The 27,067-nt window shown below is 46.7% G+C and overlaps 1 protein-coding gene and 1 pseudogene across 2 annotated transcripts in view; both read left to right on the forward strand.

Moving 5' to 3' along the window:
- Positions 1 to 13,977: 13,977 nt before the first annotated feature.
- Positions 13,978 to 14,609, forward strand: LOC117719236 (high mobility group protein B1 pseudogene; annotated as a pseudogene).
- A 1,533-nt stretch (positions 14,610 to 16,142) lies between these two features.
- The window catches only part of Baalc (BAALC binder of MAP3K1 and KLF4), a 72,498-nt gene continuing 61,573 nt past the window's right edge, over positions 16,143 to 27,067 (forward strand). Inside the window, exons 1-2 of one of the 2 annotated variants that reach the window (XM_076911285.1) lie at positions 16,403 to 16,683; positions 19,667 to 19,805. In XM_076911285.1, coding sequence (XP_076767400.1) covers positions 16,524 to 16,683; positions 19,667 to 19,671 — 165 coding nt within the window. In that variant the 5' untranslated portion in view covers positions 16,403 to 16,523 and the 3' untranslated portion in view covers positions 19,672 to 19,805. Of the gene's footprint in view, positions 16,684 to 19,666; positions 19,806 to 27,067 lie in introns of those variants that run through there. The other variant, XM_034517522.2, reaches the window with a different exon arrangement.

The following is a 27,067-nucleotide window of genomic DNA, read 5'->3' on the forward strand; positions in this document are numbered from 1 at the left end:
CTCTGATCATGCATGCCAGCACACACACACACACACACACACACACACACACACACACACATTATATTCACGAGTGTGAGTTCACACATACACACACACACACACACACACACACACCATGAATACACAGAAAAATTATTTTAAGATGCCAGGATTGGAGAAATGACTCAGAAATTAAGAGCACTGGCTACTTTTCCACAAGAACTGAGTTTGATTCCCAGCACCCATGTGCTGGCTCAAAATCCACAGTAACTCCAATCCCAGGGAATGCAACACTCTTTTCTGGCCTTCCTGGGCACCAGGCATGCATGTAGTGCACAGACATACATGCAGGCAAAATATCCATACACACAAACTAATTAAATAAAACTTAAAAGAAATTCTAAAATGTCTTGAAATTCTCTGTGGTGAAGCCTTGTATCCAGTTTTACCTGAGTGGATGACCCTAAAAGATGAGAAAACTCATCAGGCCACATGTGGGGCTGTGTGTAGGCTTAAACTTTTCAGAACTTACTGTAATTACGGCTTTTTAACACTTACTCCCTTCTAGGCCACCACCCACCAGGGAAAGGGGAAAGGAAAGATTGATAGGAAATGGGGGTTGCAGACCTGTTTAGAAATAGTTCTTTAGGGCGATTCCAATCTTTGTTGTCAGCAGTTCAGTCCACTAGCAAAACACCCAACACGAATCAGAGGCAGTTCCAGAAGGAACCACGAGGCTCCACCAATCTGCATGAGTGTAAGTCCACAGAAGTGGCAAGAAGCAGCCAGAATACCTCGAGAAGTCCTTCAGTGGGTTTCTCTCTACAAAGTCACAACAGAGCGAAGATCAGTAAAGAAAGCAAGGCGAACCAATGCCAGAGCATCGTCCGCAAAGCCCGCCAACAAACACCAACAAAGAACCGCAAGGTGAACCAATGCCACAGCTCTGGGCAATTATACTTTATCCAAACATCACAGGCCTCTCAAGCTTCTACTCCAGCAAAACATCACATGCCTTTTCACAAGGCAACTTCCAGAAAAACACCACGTGTCTGGGCTCAGCAAAACATCCTCTCACATGTCTGCTTCAGCAAAACATTCTCTCATAAGACAGTTTCCAGAAAAATATCACATGACACAACTGAGTTTCCGATGAAACCAGAAATTCATACTTCAGCTGTGTCTTTGTCTCTGCCCAGCTCTGGCCTCATGGGTGTGACTGGGGAAGGTGTGTTGGCAGGAGAGCTCTGTGCTGCAGCACAGCCTGGAAAGAGTACAAACTAGAATCTCAAGACATGGGGTTTGTTCTCCAGCTACTGGTGGTATGATGCTGGACAGTCCAGGTAATCTGTTTTCTCACCTGTAAAATGGGAAAGCTGCTGATAATGCTTACTTCAGGAGACCAGTGTCCCAGTGACCCAAGAGCTGTGTTTTTGAAGCTAAGAAGCCTAGAAGTGGTTCTTATCATCATCTGCCCAGAATGATTCAGCCTGGATCTAAGAATATGATCACCTTAACAGGGACTCTGTGATGCTAGCCTTACTTGCTCAGCAGGGATCCAGCCTGCTCAAGTTCCTCCCACTCCTGAGCAGGAAGCATGTGTGTCAGTACACAGGTCTTCACAGATCTCTAACCTGTCCCTACCACCTGGGAGATGAAGGCAGCTCTCCTTTCATGGCTGCTGGCTGTGTACTGGAACCCTGGCCCTTTCCAATACATCTTATTGGCCTCAGATATAGTTAGAGAGGGGCCAGCACAGTTGTATGAGTATGGGTACCTCAGGGAGGAGCCCTCACAGGCTTGGTGCCTGGAGCAGGATGGAGTTGCACTGCCTCTTGCTTTCCCCAAGGTCTTTTCTGTCTGACTTGTGCTCCTTAAACACTTGATGCTACAGTGACCCAAGGGTGTGGCTGTTTCTCATAGTAAAAGATCCTGACTTACAGGAAAATCTTAAGGCACAGCGACGGAGTGGGGTTTGTTCTAAGAATGGGATTGCAGTTAATGGCTAGGGCTTGGCCCAGCCAACAAGGATCATAGCACCTCACACAACAGTGGGGTCCTGCAGCCAGGGGACTAAGTCGGGAGCTCTTTGTGTCAATAGAGTGAGCCATAAAATGTTACTAACTGATAGGAAGTTTGGAATGGTGTGTATCAGTGGTTTTCAACCTCCCTAATGCTGCAACCCTTTAGTACAGTTCCTCATGTTGTGGTGACTCCCCAACCAAAAACTATTTTTGTTGCTCTTTCATAACTGTAATTTTGTTACTATTATGAACCATAATGTAAATATCTGTTTTCTGATGGCCTTAGACAATCCTGGGAAAGCATCATTCATAACTCCCAAAGGTGAGATGACCCACAGGTTGAGATCCACTGCTGTATACAATCAGCCATCAGTTGGGTAGTAGTGAGAACTCAATACCATATCCCTGGACTATCACACACTCTAATAACAACTATCAGTGGTGGTGGGGGGGTGTGTGTTGGGGGGAATGACAAAAGCACCACACTGCCACAGTAGCCTGAGGAGTTTTACCCTCTAGGGACCTCCACTCCAGTAAAACTAGATATTTGACTAGCTTTGGAAAAAATTTCAGGACAGGTTAGAAGTGAAGCAACATTGGTAGGTTCATTTTGTAAAGGTAAATCGTCTACATGCTTCAGATCCAAAGGCAGGCTGTGGGGGGGACTGCAAGACACCCAGGAAAAAGACAAAGCACAGCTACAAGGCATGGTACTGGCTTCTACAGGGAGAGTTAGTCACCCTTAGGTATCTTTGTAATAGCTGTATATACAATCCTGTGTGTCTAAAGCACATGCTCAAAAGGATGCAATTACAACAAGGCTTAAAGATTAAACGAAGTTTAAAACTTAAGAAAAAAAAAAAAAAAACAAACAAAAAAACCCCAACCCCCCCTAAAAAACAAACATCCCACACACACACTCACAGTCACACCAAAACAAAAAGAACTGTCTTACTTACCTTTGTCATCCTAAAGAATTTCCGTTTGTAAAGGAAGGTATAGACTTCATGAGGTACATTATGTGGGTTTAGGGCACATTCTGTCCTAAGTAAGCACATTTTTTGAGGCTAATTTTTCTTAGTTTTTAATTATATTTAGGGATGTGTGTGTGTGTGTGTGTGTGTGTGTGTGTTTGTGTACCCGTGAGTGAAAGGTGTCTGCAGAGGCCAGAGGCATTCGATCTCCCAGAGTTGGAATTATGGATGGTTGTGGGCTGCCTGACTTGGTTGCTGGGAACAGAACTCAGGTCCTCTGGCAGAGCAGCAAGTGCTCTTAACTCTGGAGCCATTGATCCAGCCCACAGTTTTGCTTTTTTCACATCCTTGTTTGAGATCCTTTAGAGAACAAGAACTATGCAATTTCTACTTCTGTTTATTTATTCATGGTGTGTGTGCGTGCATGTGCATGTGTGTCTGTGTGCATGTATGTGTGTGCATGCACACACGTGTGTGCACATGCACGTACATGCATGTGTACATGTGCGTGTGTGCGTGCACATGTGTGTGTGTTTACCTGTGTGTATGTGGAGGCTAGAAGTCCACACTGGCCCATTCCTCTATTGTCTCTATCTTATTTATTTATTTATTCTCTTTGAATTACTAAAGATTGAACCTAGGGCATCAAGCTATAGTCTTTATTTTTTACTTACTTAATTAGGTTTTGTTGTTGTTGTTTTTAAGACAGGGTTTCTCTGCTTTGGCTGCTCTGGAACTCACTCTGTAGACCAGGCTGGCCTTGAGTTCACAGAAATCCGCCTGCCTCTGCCTCCTGAGTGCTGGAATTAAAGGTGTGCACCACCACTGCCTGGCTATTTTTTAATTTATGCATTTATACACACACGTCAGATGTTAACTTGCAGGAGTATATTTTTTCCCTCTACCACATGGGTCAAGACCCCCAAACTTCTGAGCCGTCGTTTAGGTCTCTACCTTTTTTAAAATACAGGTTCTCACCATATAGTCCTGGCTAACCTAGAACCTGATGTATAGACCAGGCTGTCCTTGAACTCACAGAAACCCACCTGCCCTGCCTCCTGAGTGCTGGAATTAAAGATGGCCCCTCCCACATAACTTTTCCAACATATTTCTTGAGGCAGGGGCTCCCACTGAATCTGGAGCTTGCCATTTCAGCTCCACTGGCTGGCCAGTAGGTCCTGAGTCTGCCCTTTGCTTCCTTCCCCCAGGGCTGGACTGCAGACATGCTCCTGCACCAGCTTTTACATGGCTGCTGGGGATCCAACTCCAGTCCTCATACTTTACTCCTGAGAAAACGTCCCAGCCCTGATGACTTTGATCTGTCAGTTGTGTAGAAGTTTCCGACTTCTTTCTTCCAGAGGTGATGTCACAGGGGACTCTCACTGGGATCTCTCTCCTGGCCAGTGATCCAGAAGCTAATATGTGGATCATGGTCTGGCTGTGATGGTTCCTTCCTAAGGCTGGTCTGTTCCTTCTGGCTCACTTGTCCAGCTGTAATCACTATCTGCAGCTTGCTCTTTTGTGAGGAGAGTGTGTGGTGACTGATCTTGATTGTCAACTTCATTGCCCTAGACATTCCAAATAGCTGGTAGAATAGCACACGTCTCGGTGTGTCCATAAGAGCGTTTCTAGTAATGTTTGGCACACGGGACAGGAACCAAGTGGGAACGGCCTCCCCTAAGTGTAGTTAACATCCACCAATAGGTTGGCAGCCTTGCTGGGATGGAGAGAAAGTGAGCTCCGTCATCTTGAGTGAATGTGTCATTGTTGTAGACATGAGTCTCCAGCTTCTTCTGCCTTCTGCCATGGGCTCCAACCAGTGACTCTCAGCTGTTGGCTGGGGCTGGAGTTCTGGTCTCTCTCCTTCTGAACCTTCTGGATGCTCGAGTAAAGCAGCTCCTGAGTTCTCTGGCTCTTCAGTTTGCAGAGAGCTGGGCTATCCAGCCTCTAACTGTAAGTCAGTCTAATACATCTCTACGTAATCATTCATATTTGGTTGGTTCTGTTCCCTAGAGAACTCCAGTCCCTTGTCAGCAGTCCCTGTTTCCACAAGCCTCGCATTGCACGAGTAATCTGTTCCATCTAAAATATCATTGCCTTACCAGACGTGGCCTCATCACAGCATTAGGTCCACTGTGTTGCTATCAGAAGATCTGCCCTTGTTTTAATAGAGATGTTCTTATTTATATGAGTTAAAAGCGAAATGCTCCCCAGTGAGCAAAAACACCAGTTTGCCTTCAGTTGCAAGTAGAAACTCCAACCTCCTTTGTGAATAAGCTGGCTCTCCTAAAACTGTCTTCTCAGGCAAACAGTCCATCCGAGCCTTTATCCAGACGTGTTTCCATGGGCTTTACCTCATCTTCCTTTGTTTAAAAACTTTTTAAACCACCACATGCTTTCTCCCAGCTAGAATATTGGCATACCTGCCTCAGGGAACAAAAATAAACTTACTGTTCTATTGCTGTGAACAGACACTATGACCAAGACAACTCTTATAAAGGGGAATATTTAGTGGGGCCTGCCTTAGAGCTCGGAGATTTAGTTCATTATCATCATGGCGGGGAGCATGGCAATGCACAGTCAGACATGGTGCTGGAGAGGTAGTTGAGAATTCTACATCTGGATGGAAAGAAAGGCAGCAGGAAGAGAGGAAAGATACTCAGCTTAGCTTGAGCATCTGAGACCTCCAAGCCCATCCCCGAGACCTACTTCCTTCCATAGACCACACCTCCTAATCCCTCTACCCCCAGATGACCAAGCATTCTAATCTACACGGAGGCCATTCTTATTCAAACCACCACAGCATTGTCTGTTTGTCCTTTGTAACATAGTGCCGGGGATTATTTACTAAGGTGTTGCCCCATCACAATTTTAAAGTCCTTTGTTTTTCTTCAGTTAGGGTCTCACAACCCAGCCTAAAACCTGCTCTGTAGGTGCTAACGATCTTGGCCTCTTTTGCTCCCCCCAGCTCCTGCCTGTTCCCATCCCACACACTTTGGTAATGGGATGAATACCCAGCTCTCTGGCCTCCAACAGCAGTTATTTTGAAATTCTCTGCATAACTTGCTTGTGGCTAGCTGGGAACTTGAAATGCATATCAGTTAATCCAACCTTATGAGAATCCATGAGAAGGTAAAATCCACACTGCAGAGTGCAGACGTGTTAGTCCACACGTGGTTTCACTATGATGCAGAGTACAGGCACTATCAGCTCATTTCCCCTGATGCTGTCAGGATCATAGCTCATACACACAGATAATAAACACAAACAAATCATCCTTCTGTCCATGGTTAGTTCCCAGGACGGGTCACATGATTGCATATGAGGCACTTCCAGTGGTGTTCAGAGTATTTCTGACCCTATTTTTAGTAAGTCTTCTGTTTTTCTCAATTCCAAATTGGATCACTCACAGCACACAGTGCCCAGAGCCCTTAGCCAATTTTGTTGCCCCATCCCTAACCTCCGACTTACAGGAAGCCGTGTAGGTTTCCCACAGTAGGGCTGGTCTATCGAGGGCTTCTGGTATACTATCCACCTGGCGCTGTGACTCGAAGTTCTCCGTGTGTATGGTGGCTCCAGAACAGCTTTAAGATATGAAACTGACATTGGAGGAGACCTGGATTTAAATGCCAGCTTTGGGGTTGACATTGGGCAACTCGCCCTTATGAAAACGGGACTCCTAGCCTTCCTCTGAGGGCTGAGTGGGATAATCTATGTTGAAAGTGCTTATTATACTGGGGACAGAAAACATAAATAGTGCATAGATGTGAGTGATTATCAGTCACAGGAGCTGCAGGAGACAAACGCTGCCTTGCTGGAGTGTTCCTTCCCCAGCCTTGAGCCTGACATATGCTTTCCCCTGCTCCTCAGCCCAGTGTTCACCAGACAGGACACTCTCATAGGAAGAGGTCACTCCAGTGCCCCAGTAGCTTTCCAGAGGTTCCTGGAAATAAAATGCAACTGAATCTGTGGGCTCCAGACTTTGAGTTGAAAACTCCCTTTTGAGTTTAGCCTCTGTAGCCAGAAGTGAGACATAAGGAGACTGACGGGTTTCTGTGTTTCCAGAATGGCACTGGGGTGCCCTTCGTTTCTCCTCACTGGGGTTGCCTTATTTAGAGGATACCAGGACTTTAAAGACATTCTCTCTCTCTCTCTCTCTCTCTCTCTCTCTCTCTCTCACACACACACACACACACACACACACACACACACACACACACGGTCTACTATGCTGACAAACACAAAGAAGATCTAGCTGCCTTTCCTGGTCAAGGAAGAGGGATGGAAGGGCAAAACCCATCATAATCTTTGATTCTGTTATTCCCAAACTCTGGCAGAGTCAGATCAACCCACCTGCCAACTACCCCAGGAGCTAACACACACAGGCCAGCCACCCCAGGAACTAACACACACAGGCCAGCCACCCCAGGAACTAACACACACAGGCCAGCCACCCCAGGAGCTAACACACACAGGCCAGCCACCCCCAGGAGCTAACACACACACAGGCCAACTACCCCAGGAACTAACACACACAGGCCAGCCTCCCCAGGAGCTAACACACATGGATCACATTCTCTTTCTAGACGCCCCATGGTCCATCCCAGCTTCCTGGCAGTGTTTGCTCTGGCTTTCCGGGAAGGCCAGCCAGCCTTTCCCTGGATAATCACAGTAAAGGGCCTGGTGTCTGCCTCACTCCTTTTTTCTGTCCCCTTACTTTCTTTAGTCAGCAATCCACATTTTCCCATGCAGGATAAGCCAATTGTTCTTCAGGTGACTGCAGACCTCCAAAACCAGAGTGAGTTCCAGTTTTCACACTGTTACAAAGGGGGCGGGGGTGGGGCAGGATGGAGGACAGTGTCACATTGTAACAGGGGTGGGGACAGATGGACAGGTGGCTTCACACTGTTACAGGGTTGGGATAGGAGGGAGAGGGGGCTTTACACTGTGACAATGAGGTAGGGGGCAGGAAGGGAGAGGCGGCTGGCCCTTTCAGGCTCTGCCCTTCTCTTTTTCATGAATCATAACAGTGCCCCACAAATGGCATTGCTGGGAAAAGATGACTAAGAGTAGCCGGGTGCTTTTCCAAGCTTTGCTCTGCGGTGGTCTGACTTGCGTCATAGATAGAGTTAACATACCACCCATTCTAAAAAGCTATGGAATGTGTGTTCCAAATGTGCCTAGCTTGTACAGGGACACAATCTCAATTATCTGGCCTACTCCATGCTACATGGACATTTCTGCGTGTCCTCAAAAGCTTCAGGAAACAGTTGGCCTTCATGTTCAGGTCATGAGGTGAAGAGAACATTGTGCTTACTGTTTGAACTTCACCTTCAAAACCAAGCACACTCTCCCACATGCCTGGTGTACGGTAGCAGTCTCTGCTATGGGCCTCGCCCAACAACTGCTGTGCCTGTTTCAGGTTCTCTTCATCAGATTGTCCCTCAAGAACCTGCTGATTCTCACATTCGTATGTATTTATATTTTATGGGCATGGCTGTTTTGCCTGCATGCACATCTGTGCACCCTGTGCATGCAGTGCTTGAGGAGGCCAGAAGAGGGCGTTAGATCCTCTGGAACTGGAATTGCAGAGGTTGTGAGCCACCAAGTGGGTAATGAGAACCCCATCTGGGTCCCGTCCTCTGCAAGAGCAGCTAATGATCTTAACAATCGTTCCTCTAGCCTTCTCTTAGATTCATCTTTAGTGGTACATGCCGGACTGCTATGGTTTGAGTGTGTGTGTGTGTGTGTGTGTTCATATTGTTGAACCACCACCTTTTCAATGTGAGGGCTTTGGAGGAAGTGGGAGGAAGTGATCAAATCATAAAAAATTAAGTTCAAATCTCATAAAAGGGATTAGAGCCATCTAAAGGATTGGCAAGAGCTAGCTCTTCATCTCTTCCAGCCTCCGAGGACGTAGCAAGCAAGCGCCATCTAAGAAGCAGAAAGCAGCTCGCACCAGACACCTGATCTGCCGGCACCTCGGCCCCAGACTCCCCGCCTCCAGAGCTGTGAGAAACTAATTGCTGTTGTATTTTGTTGCAACAGTGGAAGTGGACAAATAGATCCTTTCCACATCTTGTCAGTTACAGAGGAAGAAGGCACAATGGGAGCGGGGTGGTACAAGGCATAGAGACTGCTTTGTGTGGGAGAAGTCACAACCAGGAGATCTGTTCTCCCTTTTTCCTAAAGAGAAGTCGGATTCCATGTTTACTGACAGAGATCTAGGCTCTAATTATTCTTTTCTTGACATTTATATTAGTCTTTAGCAAATTACTCCAATTTTCTTTGTTATGCTAAAGAGAGTGTGGAGGGCAACATTACGAACTCAGCCAGAGTGAGCTCAACAGTGATTCCCAGGCATGGTGGTGTGTGCCTGTACCCCAGCACTTGGGAGACTCAGGCACCAGACAGCCTGGGCGACAGTGGGAGGAGTCGCTGTCTCAGCAGCACCCTGGGGCTGGGGAGATGGCTTAAAGGCAGTGGTTGAGCTTTTATGAGAACCTGAGCTCAGATTCTCAACATCCACCTACAGAGGTTGTGCAGTCATGCGTGGACCTGTAACCCTGGAGCTGTAGGGTAGTGGTGGTGGAGACAGGAGGATTTCTACAGTTTCTGCTGTCAACCAAGCTTCTAGTTCAGTGAGAAACCCTGTCTCAAAGGAATAAGAAGAATAATAGAGCAGGATGCCCAGCATCTTACTCTGGCTTTCTCGAGGGCATATACCCAGCAATCCATGTGCATATGCTGTGCACATACACAAACAGACACACACACACACACACACACACACACACACGGACAGACAGACACACATACATAGACAGAGACACAGACACACACACCATAGGCAGACACACACATATACATAGACAGACAGACAGACAGACAGACAGACAGACAGACACACACACACACACACACACACACACACACACACCTGCCTGGTGTTATCAGAATCCACTTCAGAACAATTTATGTGGGGATATGTCTTTTTGGATCTGCCTTCATTTCTTCTCAACCTTTCCCTCTAACTGTTCAACCTATAAATCGAAGTTTTTATTTTTTAATAAAGTTTTTAAAACTTGCTATTGCTTCACCCTCCAATTCTTTTGTTATATGTAGTTCATATTCTCTTTTGTAAGAACAAATTGGTTTTCTTTTGCATCTCACCCATGTGTTAGCATAACTCCCACCAAAGGGAGAAACGATAAAGCCAGACATTTGGAAACATGGGGACAGCTTCTACCTGTGCTCTAATTTGGGGTGCATGATAAAGTACTACCTGATATTAATCCAGGCACTAAGAAGACCTTTGCAGTCATAGAGAGAACCTACTGAATTTCTCTAGAACCAATTTAAAGGATAGCCACTCTCCTCATGAGAACTGTTTGGTTTAAAGATTACCAGGTGGGGGGAAATTAACCACTCATTAGTCTATTTAATACTCACTTCACTTATATGGATCAAATGGTCTGCACAACCTCAGGTCCCTCCCTCCCCACTCGTCCCTCCTTTCCTTCCTTCCTCTCTTCTCTTTCCTCCATTTCCATCTTTTCTAGACTTTTATATTAAATAACAATCTCATTTTCCTCTTGCAGTTTTCTTATTTTAGTTTCCTTTCTTCATATTCCATGTCTGTCGCAGGATCTACCCCACCCACCTGTGCTATCTGCGTCCCAGGTGTATCGTTCACTTCCTGGGAGGTGCAATTATTTTTTTAAAGGCCAGGCATGAGAGGACAACACTGGTCAGCCAACACTGAGTTATGTTTTTTCTCCAGAAGTAGGAGCTGAATTGGAGTGGGGTCTAGGGCTGTGGTTCCTGTGTGCTCCCTGAATCTGGAGCAGGGGGATGGCAGCATTAGCAGAAGCTGGGAACTCAGAACCAAAGGCAAATACTGGGCACATGTGTGTAGAGAGAAAGAGCGTGTGTACCCAGTGACCCAGAAACACTGCTGCTGTTGCCCCTGGCTTGGACCACCTCTTCCCAGAAGGCAGTGCTCTGTGTTTACTCCTGAGGGCAGATACTGTAAGGGAGGCCAGGTTCCTGCTGAGCCCTCTCTAACTGTTTTGATTGTCTACCACGCCAAAGGTCTCCTTACTGCTTGTGATGGTTGAACAGAGCCCAGTTGTGCAGGGCCAGAGACATGAGACCTTGGTGGAAGATGGCTTTATGCCCTACAGACTCATTTGGGTTTCCATGGAAACAAGCCAGAGGTGGTACTCACCAGTTGGGGTCCTAAAGCCATAGATATCTTAGAGACTCCCATCACATAACAAATACCTTTCAGAAAAAAAAATACTTATTTTCTATGCTTGCATGCATGTCTGTATGCCTGTTTCCCAGGGAGGCCAGATTCCCAGGACAGAGGGTTGTGAGCTGCCACATAGGTACTGAGAATTGAACCTGGGTCCTCTGGAAGAGCAGCCAGTACTCCTAACCACGAAGCCATCTCTCCAGTCTCTTTAGCAATAATTTTGAACACAGAATTTACTTCATTGCTCTGAGGACTTTTTTTGTTTTGTTTTGTTTTGGTTTTTCAAGACAGGGTTTCTCTGTGTAGTCCTGGCTGTCCTGGAACTCACTTTGTAGACCAGGCTAGCCTCGAACTCAGAAATCTGCCTGCCTCTGCCTCCCAAGTGCTGGGATTAAAGGTGTGCGCCACCACCGCCCGGCTCTCTGAGGACTTTTGATGAAGTTTTTAAATTCCCAGTTGCAGCCCTTCACACTTTGGAATTTTTCCTCCTCCTCTTCTTTTTCTTCTCTTGAAATAGAATCTCAGTGTTCAGCAGGCTGGTCTCCATTTTGCTATGTAGCTGAGAACTCAGACAGCAGCCTTGAACACTGTGCCCCTGCCTCTACTTTCTGAGGGCTGGGATTACAGGAATGAGCCACCAGGCCCAGCGATGGGGATTGAACCCAGGGCTTCATGCAAAGCAAGTACCAACTGAACTAATCTAACTACAGAAGCCTTCCACCTTTCTCTCTCCCCTTCCTTGGTCCTCCCTCCCTTCCTTCCTTCCTTCCTTCCTTCCTTCCTTCCTTCCTTCTTTCCTTCTTTCTTTCACATTTTGTGGAAAATGATGGCTAATTCATGGTAGTCAGGTTAAAGATTCTGAACAGGGCTGGGCATGGTGGCCCACACCTTTAATTCCATCTCCCAAGAGGCAGAAGTAGGCAGATCTTTGTGAGTTCGAGGCCAGCCTGGTCTACAAACCTAATACCAAGACAGCCAGAGGTACACAGAGAAAGCCTGTTTCGATAAACATTAAAAAAAGAAAGACAAAAAAGATTCTGAACATATACTAACATACTTTATGATAATTTATGACATTCACTAGAGTTTACACAGTTACACTTAATTTATTAAACTTTATTACTAAAGGCTTAGGAGAAAATTTAGTCCCAACCAGAGAGAGGTCTGGCTGAGATGTCAGCTCTGCAGAGATAACATGTACTCTGACTTTGGACAGTTCCACAAAGCACCTAGTCTCCTCCTCCTGTCTCTCTCTGTCTCTGTCTCTGTCTCTGTCTCTGTCTCTCTCTCTCTCTCTCTCTCCCTTCCTTCAGGGTCTCACATGGTGTAGGATGCTGACCTTGAACTCCCCTTGTACCTGAGGATTACCTTGAACTGATATCATCCTGTCTCTGTCTCCCAAGTATGTGGATTACACCATGCACCACGACATCTGGCTTCTTGCATTGTTAAAGACTGACTTGGAGCTTTATGCACGCTAGGCAAAGACTTTAGCAGCTGAGTTACAGCCTCAGGCTTCCTTATTTGTCTTATTTGAGACAAATGCTCACTGCATAGTCTGGGCTACCCTGGGACCCTCCATCGTCATCCTTTAGCCTCCCACAATGGAGGCTTGTAGGAATGCAGTGCTGTGCCTGACTCCACACATCTTAGCTAGTTGGTGAACACGAGGACAGATTGTCTGCTCTCTAAGTTTCATGGGACAAAAACTCTCTGAATCTTTGGTATTAAATATCAACAAGAAGAGAATCCTTAGAAAAACAGAACTGCCCAGCAGATGATTATGTAGGAATGACAGGAAGTTTTGTTTGCAGGAAGCTCGTCAGTGATACTCTCAGGAGGGAAGGGAAAAGGAAATTGGAAAAATACAGGTGACTACCTTTACCAAACGTTAGCGCCGCGCCAGCCAAATCCATAAGCATTAGCTTGTGAGAACAACAATTTCTGGGACTTTCTCCCTCGGAGAGATGCAGTTGTTGTGTCTTGTCCCATGAGGGCAATGATAGCAACACAGAGTGGCTTTCCACACGCTGGGCATTCGTCTAAGCCCTTTACAGACGCTCACAGAACTGTTTTCTGCATTCACAGTCGCAGGGAGACATTCTGCTAGCCTCCGTGTCCCGCTAACCTCCATATCTAAAACTCCTACTGCTTCCCAACAGAATCAACCTGAAGACTAAACCTTAACCCATGGACCTTTGAGGGATGTTCCAGATTCAAATGATGGCAGGGCAGGTGTTTAGAGAGCATGGACAGACTGGGTCAAGGGATGGTTTATGATCAGGCAGGATAGATTGTAATGGTGAAAGATTTCATTGTGCTACGTAGAAAGGCAAATGGTTGTAACATGTTTATTGCATATAATCGTTTCAGACTTGGTTTAATTGCATCCAGCTAAACAGGAAGAAAAGTAAAACTGAAAAGAGCGACAACTACCTGTCCCCTCATCTGTTGTCTCTGGGGCTTTGCACCTACTGGACACCTCTAGTCCTCTCCTCCCCGGTAACTGGCCACCCTCTCATCTCCAAACACTTGCCTGACTACACTGGCCTCAGTTCACTCATTCGCCACCTGATTTTTGAGCGACAATTTCCTTGAGCCGATCTGACAATTCTGATGAAAAGTGGCTGCTCACAACCATTGTAGTACACCGAGCTCCATAGAGACAGCGCCGGGGCAAGCGAGAGCCTGACGGCACTGGGTGACTCTGTGCCTCGCCGAGGAAAACCAACTACACATGGGCAAAGGAGATCCTAAGAAGCCGAGAGGCAAAATGTCCTCATATGCATTCTTTGTGCAAACCTGCCAGGAAGAGCACAAGAAGAAGCACCCAGATGCTTCTGTCAACTTCTCAGAGTTCTCCAAGAAGTGCTCAGAGAGGTGGAAGACTATGTCTGCTAAAGAAAAGGGGAAATTTGAAGATATGGCAAAGGCTGACAAGGCTCCTTATGAAAGAGAAATGAAAACCTACATCCCTCCCAAAGGGGAGACCAAAAAGAAGTTCAAGGACCCCAATGCACCCAAGAGGCCTCCTTCGGCCTTCTTTCTGTTCTGTTCTGAGTACCGCCCAAAAATCAAAGGTGAGCATCCTGGCTTATCCATTGGTGATGTTGCAAAGAAACTAGGAGAGATGTGGAACAACACTGCAGCGGATGACAAGCAGCCCTACGAGAAGAAGGCTGCTGAGCTGAAGAAGTACGAGAAGAATATTGCTGCCTACAGAGCTAAAGGAAAACCTGATGCAGCGAAAAGGGGGTGATCAAGGCTGAAAAGGGCAAGAAAAAGAAGGAAGAGGAAGATGATGAGGAGGATGAAGAGGATGAGGAAGAGGAGGAAGATGAAGATGAAGAAGATAAAGATGATGAATAAGTTGGTTCTTGGTTCAAGCGCAGTTTTTTCTTGTCTATAAAGCATCTAGCCCCCCCCCCCCGAAACAACTCACTCCTTTTAAAGACAAATTGAAATGTAAGGCTGTGTAAGATTTGTTTTTAAACTGTACAGTGTCTTTTTTTGTATAGTTAACACACTACCTAATGTGTCTTTAGATAGCCCTGTCCTGGTGGTATTTTCAATAGCTACTAACCTTGCCTGGTACAGTCTGGGGGTTGTAAACTGGCATGGAAATTTAAAGCAGGTTCTTATTGGTGCACAGCACAAATTAGTTATATATGGGGACAGACAGTAGTTTGGTTTTTGTTTTTCTTTTCTTTTGGTTTTATTTATTTTTTTCCATCTTCAGTTGTCTCTGATGCAGCTTATATGAAGATAATTGTTCTGTTAACTGAATACCACTCTGTAATTGCAAAAAAAAAAAAAAAAAAAAAAAAAAGAATGCGGCTGTTTTGTTGACATTCTGAATGCTTCTAAGTAAATATATATTTTTTTTATTAAAGAGAAAGAGAGAGAAGTAGCTTAAAGCCTCCCTCCCCTTGCACTCTGCCCTGCGCTGTTACATCAAAGCCAACCTCCCTTCCTTTGGTCTTACCCCTTGCCTGGCTCCAGCCTACTCTACCTCATGCTCATGTAGTTTCCTTTGCTCCCCAGGTCTCAGTTCCGGGGCCTTCTTTTGATTCTCTAGAACCTTTCAGCTCAAGTGCTTCTGTTCCGGCCATTGCTGGGGAAGTGAAGAGAACACAGGCTCCGTTAGAGCTCGAGAGGGGCTCTCTCTCTGAGAGGGGGCTCTTTTTACATCATCATCAATTTGATATCAGAGACTGAGCACAGGACCCCATGAAGACCCAATTCATTTTATACCAAATTATTCAAGGGAGAGAGCAAAAGGTGTCAGAAGCCCTCCAATTTGCCACAGTGTGGGAGCCACCCATCCCAGGTAACTGCACATGCCTCAGAGGCCCAGAAGAGGTTGCAGAGTCCTGCTGGGGCAGTCCAGGCCTTATCTGGAGTCTCCAAGTTTACTTTCTGCCTTGTAGACTCTGGTAGTGCCACCACTGGGACCCGCAGCAGAGACTGGACTCTTTAGCCTGAACCGAAGTCACTATAGAACGCTGCTTTATTCCTATCCAGTAAGCACTCATTCCCTGGAGTCCTCGCTCGTGCATGGTCCTGGGTCCTGGTGATCTTTTGCTTTCTTGAGAACAGAATTCAGAAGATGGTGAAGTTGCAGACCTGGAAGGTGTGTTTGTGACAAGCGACTAAGTGCACAGTCTGAAATCATGGGCCCTGTTTTCTACTTGTAAGCAGGCACTGACTCTAACATAACTGTCGGTGACAACTCTGCTCCCTATGTTCATCCATTGTTTTCAGAACAAGTGGTCAGAAAACTTGGGGGTCGGGGGAAATGTTTCTGCGAGCTTCAGAGCTACCCAGAAGAAAAAGATGGTTTTGTAGAAGGATGGATGGGTAGATGGATGACTGGATCAGTGGGTGGATGCATGGATGGACAGATGATGGATGGATGGATGAGAGCCCAGGATGACGACTGAAGACTGAAGAGGGACCCCTTTTCTTCTTCCCACCACCTGTCTGCTACTCTGTAGCACAGCCTCTGTCAGAACACTGAAGGAGGCACTGGTGGCTGGGCGGTGGGAAAGGCGAGGTTGAGGGGAGCTGAGGAAGGAGAGTGGAGAGGAGGAGGGCCTTGGAGGCAGAGAGGAGGGGCGGCGGGCTCCCGGGGAGCCTGGCGCTGGCAGAGGCGCTGGCGGTTAGAGGACCGATGTCGCTGCCACCGCCTCCTCCTCGCGGGCCGGAGCTGCGTCGCCCGGGCTGAGCCGCAGCCGCAGCCGCAAGCCGAGCGGCCGCCGGGCGCGCCCGCAACACGGGAGGATGGGCTGCGGCGGGAGCCGAGCCGATGCCATCGAGCCCCGCTACTACGAGAGCTGGACCCGGGAGACCGAGTCCACCTGGCTCACCTACACCGACTCGGACGCGCTGCCCAGCGCCGCAGCCACGGACAGCGGCCCCGAGGCGGGCGGCCTGCACGCGGGTGAGTGAGTCCCGCGCCCGCGAGGCCCCGCTGCCTGCAGCGAGCCGGAGCTGCAGGGGAGCCCGGGGTAGCCAGGAACCCTATGGCGTGCTTGTGGGTGGGGTGACAGAGACAGAGGGACAGAGTAGGACGTGCCGGTTGACCAGCTGGCAGCCTCAAGCCCTGGAAGCCAGGTCAAGGAGAGCAGCTTCCCTGAGGACTGAGCTTCCCTTTGCATCCCTGCAACACAACACTTCCTGGCCTCTGCCAACCAGTGCATATGCATTGGCTCCGGGGATGAGTGGGTGGGAGGGAGGACAGTCCACTTCACCCACAAACCTCAGCTCACCCCACGGTTCCCACCTGACCCGGTGGGCCTTTACCCAGCTTCGGTTCAGCTTCCCCTCTGGCCACCTGTGTACTCAATTGGGTGATTTTCCGTGTACCGGGTGGGCTGCTTGTCTTCACACCTTTGGTGTGTGAACAGGAATCTTGAGCAGAATCGCCTGGGTGGAATCCTGTCTCCTCCCCCATCCCTCCTGTTGGGAATGAGCTCCACTGCCGGCCTTCAAAATCCTAAGCTAGTTCAGGATTCAGCGCATGCCTGCCTGCCGTTGCCAGTTCTGCCCTCCAGCTCACTTTCCAAGCAGTTATGCCATAGTAAAGGACTTACCTCCTTATGCCAACATGCTTGGATGCTTTATATGAAGCAAGACAGAAAAGACTTTGACTAGGTCTTGCATAGGTCATTTCTTGGTCAGCAGAAATCTGACAAGGATATGCAGAGAACTTTCTGATTTAGTCATAAGTCAGGATTTGATTTTAAAGCAGACACAAAAATATTACAGAGGTAGATACTGCTGAATTAGACTGACCTTTGATCCTATATGTGTCGGTGGCATCAAAAGGAAAAATAATAAAACCTCACCACTCTGCACACAGACCAATATTTAGGTTTTTAAAGTTTTAACTATTGCTTGATCCTATTGTATTGGTTGGCATTGCATTAATGTCGGGAATAGGTATCTCCATCTTTGGTACCACTGCTTGCTCTTTTTATTTTATTTTATTTAAAGGACACAAAATATGGATATATATTGTCCAGATTGGACTTGAGCTCCTGGGTATTCCTTCTCCTCAAGCTCCCTCCCTAACCCAACCCCGTCCCCCCAAGTACTTGTGGGGATAAGCAGTGGCCTCTCCTGCTTGCCTGGAAAACTGGTAACTCTGGATTATTTTAAAATTGTTTGACTCCCAGTAAGCACACGGTTACTTCGTGCTGCTGCTGGGCTGGGATCCTGGTAGCCAGCAGCTTCCCAAATGATGTGCTGGCTGAGTTCAGTGTCAGAAGGAGGATAAGACAGGAGCCTCTGAAGGTTTTGTAAATGTTAGCTGTGACAGCATTTCCAAGAAAGAGTCATACTTCTCTGCAGGGTTCAAGGCCAGGCGGTACTGCAAGGAAATAAGGTGGGAAAGATTCAGGACGAAAAAGGACAGATGCTGCTTCTCAGAAGAGTTGTTTTGGTGGCACTCGGGGGTGTGTGTGTGCATGTGTGTACATGCGTGTGAGCACACATGTACATGTGTGTGCATGTGTGTATGCTCATGTGTGTGCATGTGTGTGCATATATGTATGTGTGTGTTCACGTGTGTGCGTGTGTGCATGTGTGTGTACCTGTGAGCTTGTGTGTTCACACATGTGTGCATGTACACATATGCGTGTGCATACACGTGTGTGTGCGCGTGCGTGTGTGTGTTCATGTACGTGTGCATGTCTTTACTGTACGGCTGTCAGTGTTGTTGCAGATTGGCTGAATAAGCACACACATGATCCTCAAGACTTTCCCAACATTTATTCATCATTCTTACTGTCTTTATATCATAAGGTTGGGTTTCTGCAAGAGGTAAGGCATACGGCAGCCACACTCATTGAGGAAACATTTGCAAACATGGGAATAGCCTTACGGGGTAGGTGGTTATTCAAGGGAGGGGCTCAGTTCTAGTCCAGGGAGAGTGTCATAGATGGCCAACATCTTTTTAATTTCCCTAGAAATTTCAGTCAGTAGAGGGATACGTCCGAAGAGCAGAAGTGAACACGTTTTGCATGCGCCTAAGTTCTCCCGAGTGACTGTTGTCAGGTGGGGACTGAAGAGGGGCTTGGCTGCTGTGGCTTTGCGGCCTGAAAATAATAAATAATCACTTCTAGTCAGCTTGGTTCATCTGAGAAAGTTATAAATCTGCTGGTTTTCTGCTACACCAGGCCATAGCCAGGATTGCCCATTCTGTTTTTCCTCCCAGCCCCCCTCGCTCCCATGTGCCCCTTGTGGAGCTTCTCTGGTGGACCTAACCCCATGGCCTAGAGTGGCTGTGTTGTGTAGGGAACAAGAATGTCAGTCTGTGTATATAATGGTCCTTTTCTGATGGAGACAGCCACATGGAAGAGCTGGACTCAAGAGAGTGCAGTTGTAAATAACCAAGATGCCTTGTCCGAGGATCTGGAGCTGGAGAGGTCATCTGTCCAGGACAAATGGACGTTCAGATGAATTGTCTCCATTTGGAAATTCCCACAACCACTTACCTCTAGTTCCCTCAGTATTCAAGAGTCCCTTCCTCCTGGGGTCCTGGTCCCTCTTGCTTAGTGTCAAATGGGAGCTGCTTTTCTCTTGGTGACCTTAGGCTTAGGACAAACTCCTCTGTGCCTTCTGTGCTCAGGGCACCTGTAACACTAGGTTGGGCTTTCATGAAGGTTCTCTCCAGAAGGCTGAGCATCAACTGTTGAAGGTTTTTTCCTAATGTGCAGACCCTCAATCTAACCTTGCCCCTCAGTTGCTTCAGCTATTTCTACATTCTCCTCTACTCTCTTCCTCGAAGTCTTTGCAACTGGACACCCCTCAACCTGAACCACCTTTCTGGGGTTCTCCCCAGGGTCTTTCTGATCCTACAGCTTCTGCTTTTAAGTCTTTCTCTCAACTTTTACCCTATTCAATGGAAACTTCTGGCCCAGCCTAAAGGTTCCGTAGGCTCCACATGCCAATTCTACAACTGCATCTACTGAGAAGTGTCAAGCGCTGTTGCCTTCGAAGCTTACTTCAGCTGTCTCTCACCTCCCAGACTGAGGGCGTGCCACATGACAATTGATCCGTCAGCATTTGGTAAGAGTTCTGAATTTTACTGTGGGTGGTGGGAGGCTTATTTTAATACCAGTTCCACATCTGAGTCTCTTGCCCGCCTCCCATCCTCTCACAACCGACCCTGAGGCTCTGCTTCCTGGATTTGAAGGTTATTTCCAACAGCCAGAAGAATGCAATTAAGATTTTAGATTCTACTATTAGGTTGGAACCAAAGGCTACAGCAGCCGATGCCTCTCATCCGGCTGCATTTCCAAACTCTATGGAAGGAGGAAGTGAAATCACCTGGCGTGGATGGATTCTTATAAAATCCATTTGCTGGTTTGAGTTTTCTCTTTTACTTCTACTGTGGGAGGGGGCTCCCCAAGGAGTGTGAGAGTCTGGGGTCGCACACCTGCCTAGAGCAGCCGGTCCACACATCAGTAGCTGCTTAGTCCCAACTCTTCTCCATCACCAGTCTTTCTTTAAAATTACAAATGTCTCCCATATTTGTGTTTCCTAATCTATTTAGAGAGTAAAACACTTCCAAAATTTCTCAGCTAGTTCTTTATAGTTTTAAATAATTGTGTCAGTATAGTAACTTGGGGAGTTTGGGCAAGCGATTTACCCAACTAAGGTAGAAGACAAGGATATTTAGTTATTATCATTAGCTACCATTTGCGAATGGCTTCTGAATGGTGAGTCACTGTAGTTGACACTATGCAAATCACCTCACTTAATGGTCACAACAAAGATGAGATAAGAATCAATGCCCCCTGTGGGTTCCCTCTGTGTTAATTCAGCCAGGGAAAGAGGCTTAGAGTGTCCCAGAGCAACATCTCCATTCCCAAACTGGGATCCAGCTTTCTCTGACTGACAAGCCCCACACTCTTTTTAATTAATTAATTAATTAATTTTTATTAATCATTTTATTTATTTACATTTCAAATGATATCTCCCTTTCCAGTTTCCCATCCACCAACCTCCTATCCCATCCCACCCTTCCCCCCTTTACCTCTATGAGGGTGCTTCTCCATCCATCCACCCACTCCCGTCTCACCACCCTAACATTCCCCTACACTGGGGCATCAAGCCTACACAGGACCAAGGGCCTCCCCTCCCATTGATGTCAGATCACCCTCTGCTACAAATGTAGCTGGCACCATGGACCCCTCCATGTATACTTTTTGGTTGGTGGTTTAGTCTCTGGGAGCTCTGAGTGGTCTGGTTAGTTGATATTGTTCTTCCTATTGGGTTTCAATCCCCTTCAGTCCCTCTAGTCCTTTCCCTAGCATTTCCACTGGGGCCCCTGGGCTCAGACCAATGGTTGGTTGTGAGTATCTGCATCTGTCTAGTCAGGTGCTGGCAGACCCCTTCAGGGGACAGCCATATCGGGCTCCTATCAGCAAGCACTTCTTGGCATCAGCAACAGTGTCGAAACCCCACACTCTTCAACACACCTCACCATCAGCAGGGGTTGGTTTGGAATTCTTGGTTTTGCAGTTACTGGAATGCAAAGCCCAGTGTAAACTCCTGATAATCCAAGTGTGACGTCAGGCAGCATCAGTCCTTGAGTAGCCCGTCTTCCACCTCTGCAGAGTACCTTCCTCTGAGATTTCCTACTTCCTGTGACTTCCACCTGATGACATCCAGCCCTGTGGCATTGTGTAAACAGTTCTCTCAATCCCAGAGATGCTGTTGGTCTCCTGTTGTCGAATGTCCAGGTTACATGCAACACTGTAACCATCTTCTTGCCTTGTGTGGGCGTCACTAACTCTCTAAACAGTACTCCAACTCCTTCCTTGACATGAGGCACCTTGGGTTGGAGCTAGGCTCTTGACATTGGACATGTGCCTGTGTAAGAAAGTACAGGGACATTCTGAAGTGGCCCCATGAGTGCACTTGTCCAGCACAGGTAAAACCAGGTGAGGGCTTGTTTGTCTACATGTTTCCTTGATGACACACATTAAGGTCACAGTTAGTTAAAACCCTTAGATCTTTCTAAGTATCCTGTTGGATCAGGAGTATTGTGCATTCTCTGCTATAGACCCAAAGCATGAGACAGTGATTGGTATATAGGTGGCACTCAATAAGTATTGAACAATGACTCGTCCTTAACCTTCTGAATCCTGCATTGACACAGTGTGCTTCGTAACCCCAATCCTGATGTTTGCATTTATTGTTCTAAAAACTCATCTTCGTGGTTTCCGAGTACTGCCTAAGTTTGTTCACGTTCGTTCACCTTGACAGCACTATGAAGAGAACATCTGAGGTCTTTGTTTCCCCACGGTTATAGACTGAGGATGGAAGATGTTTGTTTGTTTTTTGGTTTGTGCAGTAGACACTTAGCACAGGGATGAGTAATCCATGTTTCTTTGTTTCAAGAGGTGAATAATAAATGAGAGACAGACACAGACACAGCAACCAGGTCAGTGTGGTCCACACTCTGGAAGAATTCAAGGGCCGAGTAGTTCGTTCTGTCCCGGGAATGACTGTGTACAGATATTGCAGAAGAACCAAGGAATGTGAGAAGGCCAGTGCTCCCAAGACCCCTTCCAAGCAGGAAAGGTGGACGAAGGCAGCCTGGCTTCCCTAAGAGGAAGACAGTCCTCGAGAGAGCCTCCAACCAGGGTCTTCCTGTGCACAAAACCTCCCACTGCAGTCCCAGAGCCTTCTAGACCCTGGTTACCTTTGCTGTTCTTGCCTTAGTGATTGATTCATATCTGTCACCTTCATGGGTAATGATCAAGCTAAGGAATGGCTGGCTGAGCTGCGCCCTGTGGGAGTGCTCGTCAATGAATAACCTAAGAAGTTTATGTGCCTCCCTTTCCCTGTAGACCCCAGAGAAAAAGTTATCACTTCTCATCAGTTCCGAGACATACACTTTTAAGTTCTTGCCTACTCAATTGTTTCATAGTAAGAAAACATTTCTTGTTCATTTTTGGGTATGTGAGAGCATGCATGGTGTGTGTGGCTTGCATGGCACAGTACCCTGTAGATGTCAGAGGACAACTTTGTGTAGTTATTTCTCTCCTTCCCCATCCCTGTGAGTTCCCAGGATCAGTCTCAGGCTTGCATGGCAAAGCCCTTTCCTGATAAACCACCTCTCCAGTGTAAAACTTTGAGTTATAAGGGAATTGATTGTTTGTTCATGCTGTAAACGTTACGACGAGAAATAGGAGATAGTAAACTCAAACAATCTATACGTTTCGAAGAAGTCTCAAGTTCTTATGATTCTTCTTCCTCTGACAGGCCAGTGTCAGTATGGGTCAGCCCTTCTGAGGGACTAAGTTGATAGATTTCTCAGCAGGCAGAAGGCTGGGGAGAGGGGCCATAGCTAGATAATAAAAATGGTGAACTTTCAAGATGGCTGGCTTCTTCCTCACCCTCTTGAGACAAGACCTGGTAGCTTGATGAACCTTTTCTCCCACTGTGGGTTGCCCTGTAATAGGCTACACAGTTATGCCGTATCATGAAAGTATTTCTAGGAGTACTTTAAGTATTAAAATTATCATGGACAAAACCGGTCTCTGGACCAGCCATAAATTGCTATACACTGTGACCCTGAGCTGACCATTTAGCTGCTATTTCTCTGCTTCTGTAAACAATGCTTGCTTGCTGCAGGTGCCCAGCACTGCCTTTCTGTATATATCACAATTTCGGTTTTTGCCCTTAAAAACCAGGTTGAGGCTGCTTCCCTCTCTTAACTGTTTTGGAACAGTCCTGTCAGCAGTAATAAAGACTCTATTTAATTTATTTAGGCCTTAAGAATTTTTCTCTTTAGATACTCCATAACTAGGTCTCTCTGGAATTTTCCTCTTCAGGTATCCAATAACACCACTGTCTGTAGACCTGTCCAACAAGGCCAGACTAGAACATGTGTAACCCAAACTTGTATACCTTATCAATCTCCCTGTCTTTGTTCAAACTGATCAACCCTAAATTGGGCAAGGAAGACCCCCTCAAGGACCTTTAAAAATCCCAGCCTTCCTGGAGACAGGTTTTTAACTTTCTGAGTCTACCTTCTGCAAAGCAAGGGGTTATTGTGTGCCTTGTTGTTTGTTTTTCTTCAACCTGATAAAAGCCTTTCTTTACAGGCTAATTCTGTTTGTTACGTCTGAGGTTCCCCTTGCTGTTAAGTGCCTTTTAATTCTTTAAGTACAGAGAAAACAGAAACTGTTCAAGACCCCTACACAGTACCACTTGAACGTCGGTAAAATAATTCTGACTTAACCAGTTACACATTTGAGGTGACTCCATTGTTCAGTGCAACAGCATTCCAGACTCACCTCCTGTCTTTGTAGGTCCTGGTGTGGATAGGCTAGTCCCCAGGCTTGGCTTTTGGGATCCTCTCTCAGGATGCCTTTATCTAGTGCATTTCATTAGTAAACTTGGTCGCTTGAACCTTGGTTGAATCTGTCTGATGCCTTTAGTGTCTGGCTCAGAGCATCTAGCTACCCCGGCAGACATTTTAGTTTCAATGCAAATCCCACCTCCCTAGGAGCCACAGAGCTTCTCTGAAAGGCCATCTATAGTGCAAACTCTGGGGATACTTTGTACCCCTAGCTCAAATCGGAATCAATTGGAGAAATGCCTCACCTCTTGTGATTCATATGTTGGAAACTTCATTACACAGGTACCTTGAGGACAAGATCTTAACAAAGATAATCAAGTTAGAATGAGGTCATAAGGGTGGGGCCTCATCCAGGGTGACTTATAGAATGGAGAAATTTGGAGGCAAGCGAGTGGAGAGAATTCTGTGTGGAGCTGGAAGCAGAGGTGGGTGGCACTTCTTCAAAGCAAGGTGTTGGAATTGCTCTGAGTACTGTGGGATGCAGCAGAAAAACCAGAGGCTTGGATGGAGACCTGGGGCCCAACCGCTCACATTTATGACAAGGAAGCAGAGCTGTACACCGTGACTTTGGGCTTCTTGTCTTCAGAGCTGAGACAATGGGTTTCTGATGTTTGAGTTGGGTGGTTTGTGGCACTTTTGTTACAATAGCATTAGCAAACGCAACCTAATGTGTTGTGAACGCAGACACAGGACTCTGGAAATGGAGGATTTCCAGTGTTTTTCCTTCCTCTGCTGTGTAGAGCTGAGTAGCGTCATCGAGCATCGACTGTGTGTTTTTTATTTAGTTAGTTTTTTTGACATTTACTTAAATTATTCTACAAAATAACCTCACAGAGCTTGGAGGTGTAATTCAGTTAACAAACTGAGTTTGCTTAGCACCCTTGCACGAGACGCAGAACAAAACCAGACCTCTGCTGTCTCCTCAGCGCTTAAGAGGTGGCAGCAGGAGGTTCAGAAGCTCATCCTTGACTGCCTAGCAAATTCAAAATCAGGATGAGTTATGTGAGACTCTGACTCAAAAAAACAATAAGAAAAACAAGCAAACAGGAGCCGGCTCATAAACTATTGCCGTCACCGTTTTTTTTCAGGAGGAAGAAACTGAGGTTCAGTGGTTAACAGATTGTACAAGGGCACGCAGCCAGGAAGCAGAACGGCCTGATGGGAAATCAGGTCTCTTGCTTCTAAACCTGGGCAATGTCCACATTACGAGGAGGTTGTGATGTCTCAGCAGGGATTTCCAGACCTCAACCTCATCTGTGTGGTGTGTTTTATATTATTAACCTCTCGGTGTGGGTACCTCTTGCCAGTATCTACATGACTAACGGCTGGATTCCTGTGGCACTGTGGCACGGAACAAACCCCCAGCCTCCATGCTTTGCAGGCCCTGGTGTCCATTTCTGCAGGGCAGCATTGCAGGGGGTGCTTTCAGAGTTGTCCAGTCCTATTAAAGATGAACATCTCTGGGAAGAATAACACCAATTTTAGATCTAAAATAAAACATATATTCCTTATAAAAATGAAGAAAGTGGGGGCTGAAGAGATGGCTTCGGTTGTCGAGAGCTAGCGGGGCACAAGTTAGCTCTTCCAGAAGTCGATTCCCAGCACCAACATTAGGCTGTAACCCCAGCTCCAGGGAGATACAATGTCTCTGGTCTCAAAAGGTGCCTGCATTCATGTGCACACGTAGGCACGCACACACGATCACAATTTAATCTGTGTAAGTTAGGAGTGAGTCTTTTTGACAGGAGGAAGATCAAGGGATGAGTAAAAGGACTTTTCTTCCTTCTTTCAATATTTTTCTTTCAGTATTAAGCAAAGGTGGTTAAGCGCCTTCAAAGTCTGTGCAGGGCAAATATACCTTGTGGTAAACACATCCTGTGAATGTAACTTCTCCATGCTCTGCGGAAGGAGCTGTGCTGTCTGTCTGTCTGTCTGTCTGTCTGTCTGTCTCTCTCTCTCTCTCTCTCTCTCTCTCTCTCTCTCTTTCTTTCTTTCTTTCTTTCTTTCTTTCTTTTTTGCCTTGTCTGTTTTCTGGGAGGTACAGTCTATGATATGGAAGCATGGTGGCCTCTGTCTTAGTCAGGGTTTCTATTGCTGTGATCAAAACAGCTTAAGGAGGAAAGGGTTTATTCAGCTTATACTTCCACAGTTCATCATCGAAGGAAATCAGGACAGGAACTCAAGCAGGGCAGGAAACAGGACGCAGGAGCTGATGCAGAGGCCATGGAGGGGTGCTGCTTACTGGCTTGCTCGTCATGGCTTGCTCACATTGCTTTCTTATAGAACCCAGGACCACCTGCCAGGGATGACATCACACACAATGGTTCACCACCCACAATGTAGGCCCTCCCATATCAATTACCAGTTAAAAAAATGACCTACAGGCTTGCCTATGGCTTGATCTTATGGATCCACTTTTAAATAAATATTTATTTTATTTATACGAGTACATTGTCATTGTCTTCGGACACACCAGAAGAGGGCATCAGATCCCATTACAGATGGTTGTGAGCCACCATGTGGTTGCTGGGAATTGAACTCAGGACCTCTGGAAGAGCAGCCAGTGCTCTTAACCACTGAGCCATGTCTCCAGCCTGTAGATATGTTTTTAAAAATTGAGGTTCTCTGCTTTTAGATGACATAAGTTTGTCAGGTTGACATTAAATGACCCGGTACAGCCTCTGTGTGGGAGTGGAGTGTAGTTGGAGGTATCAGCTCCATGTCTGAATCTCAGATGTCCGTGGAGTCGTGCAGGCTGGCCATTCTCTGTTCTGTCTGACACAACTCCACCTATTCCAGGTGCTGGGTCTCTGGGTCCCTCAGGGCAGAGGTGTAATGCCATGCCTGGTCATGAGACTTTTGTGTAAAGAAACAACACTGGAAGCCCCATCTGCTTTACAAACAGTGCAAATTCCCACAGACTCTGGGTTCAGTCAGCTTTTCC

This window comes from Arvicanthis niloticus, chromosome 13, assembly GCF_011762505.2.
Source record: "Arvicanthis niloticus isolate mArvNil1 chromosome 13, mArvNil1.pat.X, whole genome shotgun sequence".
Classification (NCBI taxonomy): Eukaryota; Metazoa; Chordata; class Mammalia; order Rodentia; family Muridae; genus Arvicanthis; species Arvicanthis niloticus.